This window comes from Echinops telfairi, unplaced genomic scaffold (genome assembly GCF_000313985.2).
Source record: "Echinops telfairi isolate 266 unplaced genomic scaffold, ASM31398v2 ScPeMD7_7420;HRSCAF=8458, whole genome shotgun sequence".
NCBI classification, from domain to species: Eukaryota; Metazoa; Chordata; class Mammalia; order Afrosoricida; family Tenrecidae; genus Echinops; species Echinops telfairi.
This window is the reverse complement of record NW_022111320.1, coordinates 51138583-51150349: the sequence shown is the minus strand read 5'-3', so window position 1 is coordinate 51150349 and position 11767 is coordinate 51138583. Positions and strand designations below refer to the sequence as shown.

Genomic DNA, 11767 nt, shown 5'->3' with positions numbered 1-11767 from the left:
TCAGTAAAGCGGGCACCCACTGATATGATTTTCAGTTCTTTGATGTCTGATAATTGATCCCTTCTACACCTCATGGTCAGACAGGCTGGTGTGCTTCTTCCATGTGGGCTTCGATGCTTCTCAGTTAGATGGCCGCTTGTGAGTACACCCATTGTTAGCAGTATAACTACCGGGATCTGTGTCCTCTGCCAAGCCAGGGCTCACCAGTCTGTTTTTCTGCTTCTCATTCCAGCCTGATCCAGTGGTTCGAGACAGCACCTAGTCGGACCTGCCCACAATGCCGAATCCAGGTGAGGGTGTGGGCACAGGAGCTCAGTGGGAGCTGCCTCCTCATGGGCAGGAAGTGGGAATGAGGAAGGGCCTCTGAAATGGGCCAGTGGGTCCATCCTTTTGAGACTCTTGGATTTGAGGCCAGTGGGCCCTCTCTTGCCGTGCCCTGGAGTGGCTGCCTGGGCCAGTGTTCACTGGCATGGATTTAGCTGCTCTACCTTCCCCGTTTCCTCGGGTCCCCAGCACCTACAGTTGGGGTGTGTTATGAGCAGCCACCCCACGGGCCCATAGTGCTATGAGGTCAGCAACAACCAAATTAGCAGTCCTGGCTTGGCTTTGCCTGCAAGGTGGGAGAGGCTTTCTGTCTCCAAGGGACAGACTGGCATGTATGGAAGGTGGGCGGTGGAACGCATGCACACTGTCTCACTGGTCCATGATCCAGCCACTCTGTCATACTCTCCCCTGTTCTCCCATCCAGGTTGGCAAAAGGACCATTATCAATAAGCTCTTCTTTGATCTTGCCCAGGAGGAGGAGAATGTTTTGGATGCTGAATTCTTAAAGGTAGCGGGAACTCGTCTTATCCCACGGAAGCGCAAACCCTCTGGAAGTTCCCTCCCCGCTCTCAGCCGGCAGCTGGCCTGGAGCCATGTGGAGGGGGATGTTGTGGGGGGTCATGAGGAGAGCAGAGCACACCTGCTGATGGGTGACCTGAGAGTGGTGGTCATGGAAGATGGCCCTGTTATAACGGGAAGAAGGAGGACACCCCACCGTGAGCCCACAGCTAGTGACGTCAGCCCAGTGCCCACCCAAAGCCCCTTCCCATCTCGTGAGGGACTGCAGCTGTCTCGTCCAGCCCACTTTGCTGCTGGGAGAATTACAGACAGATTAGAAAACTCTCACTTAGCCAGGGGAAGAGGTGGGGTGGAACTACTGTAATTCCCCAAACTGGCTGAAGCCTGAAAACTGCCTAAGAAGCCTTGTTTAAATCCAGGTCCCCGAGCCTTTCCCGAGTCAGGGATAGAAGGGACCTAGTCCTTGGAGTCAAGATAAGCCACCACTGGGGAAACCCACACGGCGGTGGCGGTGAGGGGGTCCCTCTTTGATTTTTATCCCTTGGCCTTTGAGTCTAAAATTTAGCTTGTGTGTGTATACGAGGCGCAGCAGATGGGACTGTTGGCCTGAGCTGGGTTTACAAGTGATTCCTGCTCTCTGTGGTTAATGTGCAACTGTCACACAGAGTCTGTTCATCCCCTGGGCATCGTGATGTCCTTGGAGCCCATCCCTTCAAGCACACGGAGCTTTGTGCCTAGAGCCAGCCTGTTCATCGTCATGGTAACTGCTCCCTGTTTTAACTGGTGCCCTCCCTGGGGTGAAGGCAACAAAGACCATTTCTTTTCTTTCTGGCTTCCAAAGCCAGGTTGGGGAGACAAGGAGGAGCCATTTGGAGTGGCTTGGAGCAGAGGCTTAAAGGCAGCCCTAGGGGTGTGGAAGGAGCCAGGGGACGTGGGCAGTGACACGCTGACCTTGGGCTAGTATCTGCTCTCTGGCAGCTCCTTCCCCATGTCCTCCTGGGACCCCCCCAGCTGGTCAGCCCACACAGCTCCTGCCTCGCGTCCTGGACAGAGATTTTGACAAGAGCCATGTTCACCTCCTTTTAAAAAATTTATTTATTTTAACCATTTTATCGGGGGCTCGTAACCATGTTCACCTCTTAAGACAGGGATCATGTGGGTCACATGTGAGCTTCTGAGGTTGTTGCTCTGGTAAGGGTTCATCCGGAGGCAGGTTTGCATGGATTCCATGCAGCTGCCCCCACGGAAGCCTTTTTTTTAATTTTTATGAACCTTTTTGCTAAGAGTTGGGTACAGGTTTGCGGGGTTGTGTTGACATGTCCTGTTCAACAGTGCATGCACGCTGTGCTAGGCTCCTGTCCTTGTCTGCAACCCCCACGTCCCTCATCCCACGTCCCCATCTCCTATGTCCATCCCTCTTTATAACTCTCACGCCTTCTCGACGCCGCCCTTGCATAGGTGCTGCCCTGCTGACCTCACAGGGTCGATTACTCAAAGGACTGCCTGTTGGTCACCTTATAGACCTATTTGGCTAAAAGGGGAGCCGGCACGGGGAGCGGGGCGAGTTCCGTCCCAGGCCTGAAGGGTGACGAAGGCCTTGGCCAAACCTTTTGGCTCTGCAAAGCATGGTTGTCTTGCTTGTGGAGAGACACCTTGCTTATTCACAGGGTCACTGATTGCTCTGCCCTCCAAATGGAGATGGGCTTGGTGCTACACCAGCCTCTTTCTTGGTTCTGTGGGGAGTGGCCTCGAGAGGCTCCCTTGGCTCTCCTGACCAACTGGTCCCAAGCTGGCATGTGTGAGCTTTCACCCAGGGTGGCACAGTTGTCCTGGCTCACCTTTCCAGCCGGTCCCTCCCAGTGGATGCTGGGGCTGCGAGCTTGTGGTATACAGAGCCAGGCTGGGGCTCGGGGAGGTAAGCTTTGAAGCAGGGTGTTAGCCCCAAGTTCCTGGCCATTCCTCCTCTGAGTCTCTGTGTGAACAGCTGATGCCCAGAGATAGCAAGGGTCAGCACAGGGCCAAGGAAGCGAAGAAAGCCCCTGCTGTTGAGTGCGGACACACAGGCTAGCCGTACTTCTCCCCACCGTCTCCCGCTCCTGCCTGGCCCTTGCCCCTGAGATTACGTTTCCCCACCTTACCGGTGATTTGGTTTTTAAAGACACCTGGTGGCTTAGCTTGGTCCTAAGGTACATCAGGGTCCCTGCCTCCCTGGACATGCAGGCCACAGGGCCCCTGTGGCGGCTCCCCTTTGCCGTCCTGAAGGCGGCTGGTTGTGACGCTTTCCTGCTGCTTATTGTGGATGTTTCTCTGCAGAATGAACTCGACAACACCAGAGCCCAGCTTTCCCAGAAAGGTGAGTTCGCAAGAGACCAGGGCCCTGGGAAGCCCCTGACTGGATGCTAAGAGGGAGGGGTTTCAGGAGTGAACCTCCACTTTTCGGGCAGAGCTGAGAACTCTCCCTTGGCCCTATGACTGGCAGAAAGGAGATAAAAGGAGGTGAATGAGCTAGTCACCTAGACCAGGTGAGCTTCTTGGCCAAGGCCAAGCCTCGGGGCTGTGGAGCACTTAGTGGGGCAGAATATCAGCTAGTTTGGCAGGGCCCTAGGTAAGTTTCAGGATGGCTGATGAGTAAGTCGTAGGTCAGTCTGTGGGAGGAGGGAGCAGGGAGATGTTTTTCCAAGTCGCTCCACGCAGCAGAAAGAGACTCAGGCTCGGCTTCCCAGAGAGAAGAGTGGGCAGCGAGATATGCTTAGCTACCTGACTCATGAGCTGGGTGCCAGCGCCCAGATTCTCCAGCTGATGGGAGACCGGGCCCCCTTTGATCCCCTCTGCAGAGAAGGAGAAGCGAGACAGCCAGGCCATCATTGATACCCTGCGGGACACACTGGAGGAGCGCAATGCCACCGTGGAATCCCTGCAGCAGTCCTTGAACAAGGCAGAGATGCTGTGCTCCACCCTCAAGGTGGGTGGGCCGTGGGGCCTGACGGGGAGGGAGCCCCTGTAGCCTTTGGTTCTCTCTCCCCGTACCTGGGCTTGCACTGTTGTAAAGTAGAAGCAAATCCTTTTTCCCCTGGCCTTCCTGTCCTGTACCGCTCCGACCCATCTCAACGGGGCCCTGTTGGACTTGGTCCCAGCTGGTTTGGAGAGGTGAAGCCTTCCCTTAGCCTCATGGAAGCACAGCCCAACCAAGGTCGAGGCTGGGGCAGCCCGGCTGTGTCTCCAAAAGTGGTTCATGCTCCACTGATGAAGCCAGGCTGCAAGCCTTCTCTCAGCACTGCAGTCCTGGGCAGGCCGCTCTCCGGAGCAGATCAAACAGCCTCCCAGGGAGAAGCAGGGGCCTTTGAAGTAGGCTGTGCTGAGCTGACTGGGCAGATCAAAGCCTGCAGAGCAAGCAGGCCCCAGACCCAGATGAATTTTGAATCAACCTGGGTTGGGGAGCCTCTTGTTGTCCAAGGGGCAGAGGCGATAGATCTGAACCTGAGCAGGAGCCATTTGAAAGGGAGAGAGGGACTGACTGCCTTTGTGAGCAGGGACGTGCATACATTGCCTGTGGCCCTGTGCTGCAGCATGTGCTCTGGCTGGGGGGGAGGAGGGAGCAAGCCCGCCAGCACCTGCTGCAGAGCACCAGGCTGTGGAGGTATTCCCAGGTCAGAAGTGGAGTGGCTGTGTGCTGAGGGCAGCCAGGCCAGCTGCCTCTGGCACAGCTGCCCGATCCTGGCAGCATGTCCTGATGTGGGTCATGCCCCAGACATCATCCCCACCTACCTACACAACATGTCTTTGCCCCCGCCCCCAGACCAGGAGGCCAGCTGCAGTAGGCTGTGTCTCGGAGAGGGAGATCTCAGGAGGAAGCGCTGGCCCAGGACCCCTTAGCCCAGCGGTTCTCAGCCTTCCTAATGCCGAGACCCTTTCGTAAGTTCCTCGTGTGTGGAGACCCCAACCATAAGTTATTTCCATTGCTACTTCATCACTGTCACTTTGCTACTGCGATGAATTGCCATGTGAATATCTGATATGCAGGATGTATTTTCACGTTACAAATGGAACATAATTAAAGCATAGTGATTAATCACAAAAACAATACGTAGTTATAGTGAAATATTTATTTTTAATTACAAAAAAATGAAATTTTGTCTTGAAGCATGGTGTAGCATGGGTAATAGTCTTACTATAACAACAGGAAACTACATTGCTACATTTTGCAACAGTATGCGTAAAAAGCCCCATCTTGGTTCCTAAGGCCATGGGAAATATGTGTTTTCCGATGGTCTTAGGCAACCCCTGTGAAAGGATCATTCGACTCCCAAAGTGGTCACAACCTACAGGAGAGAGGGCCTGGAGCCTTGCCTGCCAGGGAGCTGGGACTCATGGCTGTCAGCATTTCCCGAAGTGTAGGACAGACAGCGCTAGGCTAGAGTTCTCCCAGTGACCTTAGCCTGGCCCCTGGGAGCCTCCAAGCAATAGGTGTGGGCGTGCTTGCTCTTCAGAAGCAGATGAAGTTCCTGGAACAGCAGCAGGACGAGACCAAGCAAGCGCGGGAGGAGACCCGCCGACTCCGGAGCAAGATGAAGACCATGGAGCGGTGAGCCTGGAGCCGGGGCCTGCCTGGGACCCTGGAGCCCGTGACTCCCAGTGACACAGGCAGTGGGGTTGGGTCCCCTGAGGGCTCAGATCTCCAACAGCCAGTGTGGCCTCAGGCCAGCTGGGGGTAGACCCGAGTCTCTGCTTCACCTCTGTGGGCAGCTCCACTTCCGACTGAGGCCCCTGCCACACTCCTCCCTGTCTCTGCTGCTTGTGACCAGACAACCTGGCAGGCCTTCTTTCTCTCCAGGCATCCCTGACCTTGAGGTTCTGCGACCCTTCTTTCCCCAGCAGCAGCATCCTTGGAGCTGTGCTCAGCTTGCTATAGGCCTCTCCTTGGGCAGAGCTGCCTGCTGAAGCAGCCTAGCAGCTGAGGCTGTCACTATAGCAACAGAGCAGAGGGAGGCAGAGCGGTGCTGGGTGCCCACCCACCAGCCCCCACGTTTCAGATGCTGTGGGCTGGGTGTTTTCCAGGCTTGAGCTCCTGCTCCAGAGCCAGCGACCCGAGGTGGAGGAGATGATCCGAGACATGGGTGCGGGACACTCGGCGGTGGAGCAGCTGTCCGTGTACTGCGTGTCCCTCAAGAAGTACGTTGTCTGGCCCGACCCTCTCTCAGCCTAGCCACCAGGCTGGGTGGCCCCTTCTCTCCTCGCCCTCCACTGCCCGCCTCTTGTAGCACAGAGCCACAGGAGGGCGAGCTCTGCCTCAGTGGGAACTAGCTGTGTGGGTCTGTGGTCTGACCCTCAGTTTCCTGGATGGAGATGGTCCTAGACGTGCTGCATTGGTTTGAAAGAGTGGAGCGCGCATGATAAGTGTTGTTTCTGCTGGGACTGGCACAGCTCTCTGAGCCACAAGGCCCGCCCCTCTCTGGAGCTTGCTTCTCGTGTCCCGTCAGCATGATTACTGACCCGGCTTGCCTTGGTCACAGACTTTGTTTAGCTTCTCCACTCCTAAGCCCACATCTCATTAGCCATTGGACCGCTGCTAGGACTATGGGCAGTCTAAATTGAGGAGGTGGCCACTGGGCTGTCAGGCCCAGAGGGTCTGACACCTCCTGTTGGGCCTGGCTGGTGTGGGGGGTCCCTAAGGAGGCCAGGGCTCTCAGCACTCCCTCTCAAATCACCAGCGCCTACTGCGCAGGCAGGCACTAGAGAGTCCGTTGCCAGCGCTTTGGCACTGGGTGCAGGCAGGACCCTTGTGTCAGAGCAGAGGTGAGCCTGAGCCGAGGGCTGGGCGGCACTGTGTGTGGCTGTGCTGGGGAGCTCGGACCGGCCGCCGGGACACCAGGGGGCCCGCTCTGGCGCCCTCATCTCTTCCTACGGTTGCTTTGCAGAGAGTATGAGAACCTAAAAGAGGCTCGGAAGGCCTCCGGGGAGCTGGCGGAGAAGCTGAGGAAGGAATTGCTTGCTTCCCGAAGCAAGGTACCTTAGTGGGGAGCAGGGCATAAGGGGAGCGGCCTATCCCCAGAGGCTGCTCTCCTTTTGTCCCTCTCATGAGCCTGGTGAGTCCCAGCCTGATGGCACAGTCACTGGCATTATAACATGTGCACACTCCTTCGTCCCTCCACTCTTCTGGCTTCTGGGATCTGATGCAGTTGGCACAGCTGACCTCACTTCTGGGCACGGTGTGCCCATGGGTTTCGAGATGTGGATACATAGCTCTCACTCCTGGCAGCTGCAAGGGTTACTGTGCCAGACTGTGATGTCCCTGGGCCCTGGTCTCTTCTGGACTCTAGACTCCCCTCCACCCACCCACGGGGTAGCATCAAGTCAGGCCATGCACACAGCTACGCCACGGTCTGTCTTGTATCCCCAACACTCTCTCATAGCTGCAGATCGTCTACTCTGAACTGGACCAGACCAAGGTGGAGCTGAAGTCAGCCCAAAAGGACTTACAGAGTGCAGACAAGGAGATCACGGTGAGGGGCAAGGCTGGACTGTCTCTGCCCAGTCAGCCTGGCGGGCCTGGGCTCTCCATCCTCCTGGACAAGTGGATCAGGGTGTGCACTTTGGTCCTGATCTCGAGCCTTCTTGGCAAAGGGCAGCCAGAAACCATCACATCTGACCTGGAGCCCGCCATTCTTACCAGAGGCTGGGCTCTTCCAGGGGAAGGGGGTCTGGAGCCAGATGGTCCGGGCCTTCCAAGCAGGCTGCTCGTGACTGTGGGCACTCACTCTGGATGGCACCCCAGCAGACACCCGCTCTTTCCTTCCCCAAGAGTCTGAGGAAGAAGCTGAAGATGCTGCAGGAAACCCTGAGCCTGCCCCCCACGGCCAGTGAGACTGTCAACCGCCTGGTCTTAGAAAGGTTTGTTGAGCCTTTGGGGGAGGCCAGGGGGCTAGAAACCCTGGGCGGGGTCTGCTCTCCTCCCAACTGTGGTGGAGTGGGTGTGGCACACCTGCTCTAAAAGCTGTGAGCCAGCCAGGAATGGGCTGGAACCGCTCCTCTTGCAGGCGTCCTCTGGAGGCCAGGGAGGGCTGGCACAGGTCGAGAATGTGCAGGAGCACGGAATGTCCTGCGGCATCCTGCTTATGGGCCGGCTCACCGAACGCATCCTGTCCTCTCAAGTCGTTTTCCCAGGTGTCAGGAGCCCCGGTGGCATAGAGGGTCACGCTCTGGCTAACCACAAGGCCAGCACCTCAAGCCCACCAGCCAGTCCACAGAGGGAAGATGAGGCTGTCTGCTCTCCTCAAGGGTGGTCCCACCCTGTCCTTTAGGTTTGCTGGGCGTCAGTGAGATCCTTGGTTTCTGGGTTTCAGCAGCATGTGCTTAAAAGCCACCAGGAGAGGGAGCCAAAAGGCAGGGGAACTGCTGGCCCTCCTGGATTGGGTGCCCCTCCCTCTGCTGAGAATGCCGCAGATGCCACCTGCTGAATGGCCGGTGCGTCCCAGCCACCAGACAGAAAGCCTCCGGCTGCCCTCACTGACCCAGGCTCTTATTAGCACCAGGGTGCAATGTGTTCGGAAACCCATATGCCCTTCCTGCACACATCCAATCGGAGGCGAACTGTCTTATCTCCACCCTTCCCTGGAAGGCTGTGCCCCGTGTCCCGCTCCTGTTTGCCCAGCACACCAGCCCCACAGAGACTCCCCTGGGACACAGCTCTGACAGCGTGGCACCCCAGCAGACAGGCCCCCTTCTTTCATCCTCCGCTCCCCCCCCCTTTCCTTCGACTCCTCGGTGGAAAAAGACAAAGGCGATAAGGAGAGCCCTCGTTGAGCTGGACCGCATGGGAGGTGTTGGAGGGCCATGTCAGCAGCTAGTTGGGTAGGGCCCTGGGCCCCATGAGGCGCCCACTGCAGTGTGGCATGATTTCGGGGGGGTGATTTATTTCTTTTTTAATGTGTTTTCTGACCTCATATTATTCTCTAACTTTTAAAATATGACTCCCCGGAAGGTCTTGGAGGGCGCCCTGGTGGTGCAGAGGTTAAAGCACCCAGCAGCCATGCAGGGGAAGAAAGACGTGGCAGTGCTCAGGGGCAGTGCTGCTCTGTCCTGTAGGGTCACTGTGAGTCAGACTCGACTTAGAGCATTGGGGTTGGGCAGGGGGACCTTGGAGATGTATCCAGGTTGGGGTACGGTGACCCACATTGCTCTTCCCACTGCTTAATCTCTGGAGCAACAAGCCATGTCTACTTAGATGGCCTCGACAGTCCGGGTGGCTCCCGAGGTCCAGGCCAGCAGCGTGCCACAGAGAGCACCCGAGGCTGCGAAGGAGAGACAGCTGCCTGGGCAGCCACCCTCGGGCTTCTCTGGTACTATTTCCTGTGTCTCACGTCTTCCTTCCTCTTGACGTACTCCCTGCTTTGTTGAAGAGTTCCTAAGGAAGGGCGCTTGGCGGAAGGACAGGATGCCTTTCGCCTAGATTGCCAGTCAGGATTCCCGAAGGAGCTCTTGCTTCCCTCTGTCCAGCTGCAGGGCTGCCTCTGAGGAGAGCGAGCCGTCTTGACCTTCTCTTAACCTATATGTATAAAGCACATTTGTCCATCTCGTGTTTTTCACATGTGCGGCTGGCTCAGGGGCACAGATGACATCAGTCACAGCATACAGCTGCCCCTGCTGACCATGCAGACCCACGTTTTCGCCCCTTGTCCCACTCCGGTGCTGCATGCACTTGAGGGCACATGCATGTTTCCCAGGGTGACCGTGGTGCAGCTCGCACCACGATTCGTCCCCCTGCGTGGTGGAGTCAGACTCTACAGGCCCTCGTTGGTTTCTCCATTCATCTCTGGGCGGACGTGGGCCCGTTTCCCACGCTCACGCTCGTGAGGCAGTGAACGCACGCCGCTGTACTGTCTGACTCAAGCCTTTCGTAAGGGAAGCTGTTTTCCATTTCTGCCCCATGTGGGAGCCTGCGTCCATCCTTGATTCCGGGGATGTCTCCGCGAGGCACCCGATGGTGGTCTGTGCCTCGACTCAGCCCATGGCGGGGCCTTGCAGTGTGAGTAAGTAAACCATCAGCCCCAGGATGGTTTCTGTTTCCTTCCTTGGAGGACCACGGTGCTCCCCTTCCTCTGCCGGGAGCTCCTGCAGGACTGGCGCGTGGCCTCCTGGGTCGGGGCTTGGTGTTTCATCTGAGCACTCTCCATTCTGGGAGGGCTTCACATCTACTTGGAATGTCTGGGTTTTTAGTTCAGCAATTGTCCTGTTCATCCTATGTGGGCTTTTTGTGCTTTGGGAGTGCAAGCTTTGCAAAGCGTGCTGCTCTTGTTCCATGGGCTCGCCTCTCTGGGTCTGGGAGTTCTGGGCTTTCTGAGACCTTCTCGGGGGAGGTAGCAGGGAGGCTGCCTATGTTTGAGGGGGTATGCGGCAAGCCAGCCCCATCCTGGGGGTACCTGAGCCCAGGCTGCCAAAGGCTTTGCTGTTGGGTTCAGTGCTGGCTGCCTCAGTGGTTGCAGCTGATTTCCTTGGTGTCTCTGGAAAAGGTGCCTCCCCCGCCCGTTCCTTAGCCTGGGACAGGAGGCTGGCTGGAAGGGCGTGGAACTCAGCTGGCAGTTCCCATCAATCCCGGTTTCCAGGCCCCTTAAGGTGCCTTGGGCGAGCCCCTGGCACTTCCTTTGCATGCCCAGCACCTCCTGAAGGGCCCTGGCTGCTGTGTTAGTGTCCCCTGTCCCCTTGCCGCATCCCCCTTCTGGGAGCTGATGGCAGTTGCGCTAGGCAGGGACTTCACCCCTGCCCCTATCGGGTGGCCTCCCCGGGGTCAGGGGCTTGCGGCCAGCCAGACCACTTAGGTCCAGGCCCCTGCCTGCCTCGGGCATACACCCTCCTTACTGGGCCTGCACGTGCTGGGCCTAATCAGTGCTGGCAGAGTGGCGGGTCCTGTGAAATGTTGCCGGAAGCCTCCCTGGCTGCTGCTTTTAGTGCGGGCTCGGGGGAGAAGCGTCTGTCACGGAACATGGGGTTGAGGTGGATTTGATGGCCTTCCTGTCTACTTGAAGGCAGGGAGGAGGGCAGTGCTTCCATGGGCCTGGCCGGTGAGGAAGAGCCCTTCCAGGCTTCCCAGATGGCTGACCCAGCCGGCTCGGCGCACGCAGCTCCCTTCCCCCAGTGGGCCCGGGCCAGCTGCCTCTCTGTGTAGCTCACCCTCACTGGGCTGGGCCATGGCCCTGAGGGCAGGAAGGGGAGAGGCCTGTCCTAGAGGCTGCTCCCTCGGCCCCCAGCATTCTCCCCAGACCATGGCAGCGTGGGCGCCTGCCGGGCCAGGGTGAGCCGGAAAAAATCTTGTTGGCTGCAGTTTCCTCATCAAGTATGACTTCCCACACTCCCAGTTAAACAGCTGACACAGGCTTCTTGCAGAGCGTTTTCGGAAATCAGGAGGTATCCCAGAGCTAGGCACCGTCGGCGTCCTCTGCACGTCCTTCCTTCCCTGCCTTGTTCAGAGTGAGGAGCGTTGCCAAATCCTGTGATGGAGCCATACTTAAGGGGTCTGGGGTGACCTTGACGTTCAACATGAGAGCATTTCCCATGAGTACATTTGCTGTCCAGAAACGCCACTCGAGGGCCTGGATCATATGCAAGCTGTGGACTTGCCTGTCACCCAGGGGGTGGCTTCAGCAGGGTCTAAGGTTTCGTTCAGTCTCTGCCGTGCTGATCAGCTGGGGGTGGGGGTGGGGGAGATAGACCCCTTCTCAGTGGTCGCTGGACATTTCTCTGCCTGCGCTCTCAGGGAAGAGGCTGTCTGACTGAAGGGCAGTTCTCGTGTGTCTGGATTCTGGCTGGCTTCTTCCTGAGTCTTCTAGACGGCGGTCAGGCCGCTGCACAGAGGGCTGAGCCAAGTGGTTTATTTGGTAGTAGGGAGTGGATTTCCCAAGGGTGTGGCCCTGGCAGGGGCGGGGTGGGGGGG

General features: G+C 57.6%; 1 protein-coding gene across 1 annotated transcript in view; it reads left to right on the top strand.

The window, feature by feature from the left end:
* Positions 1–11767, top strand: part of LOC101660831 (TRAF interacting protein) — a 29271-nt gene that overhangs the window by 15193 nt on the left and 2311 nt on the right. Inside the window, exons 2-10 of the mRNA XM_045297712.1 lie at positions 233–290; positions 749–832; positions 3157–3196; positions 3678–3805; positions 5331–5425; positions 5899–6012; positions 6759–6846; positions 7254–7343; positions 7643–7761. Coding sequence (XP_045153647.1) covers positions 233–290; positions 749–832; positions 3157–3196; positions 3678–3805; positions 5331–5425; positions 5899–6012; positions 6759–6846; positions 7254–7343; positions 7643–7761 — 816 coding nt within the window. The remainder of the gene's footprint in view (positions 1–232; positions 291–748; positions 833–3156; positions 3197–3677; positions 3806–5330; positions 5426–5898; positions 6013–6758; positions 6847–7253; positions 7344–7642; positions 7762–11767) is intronic.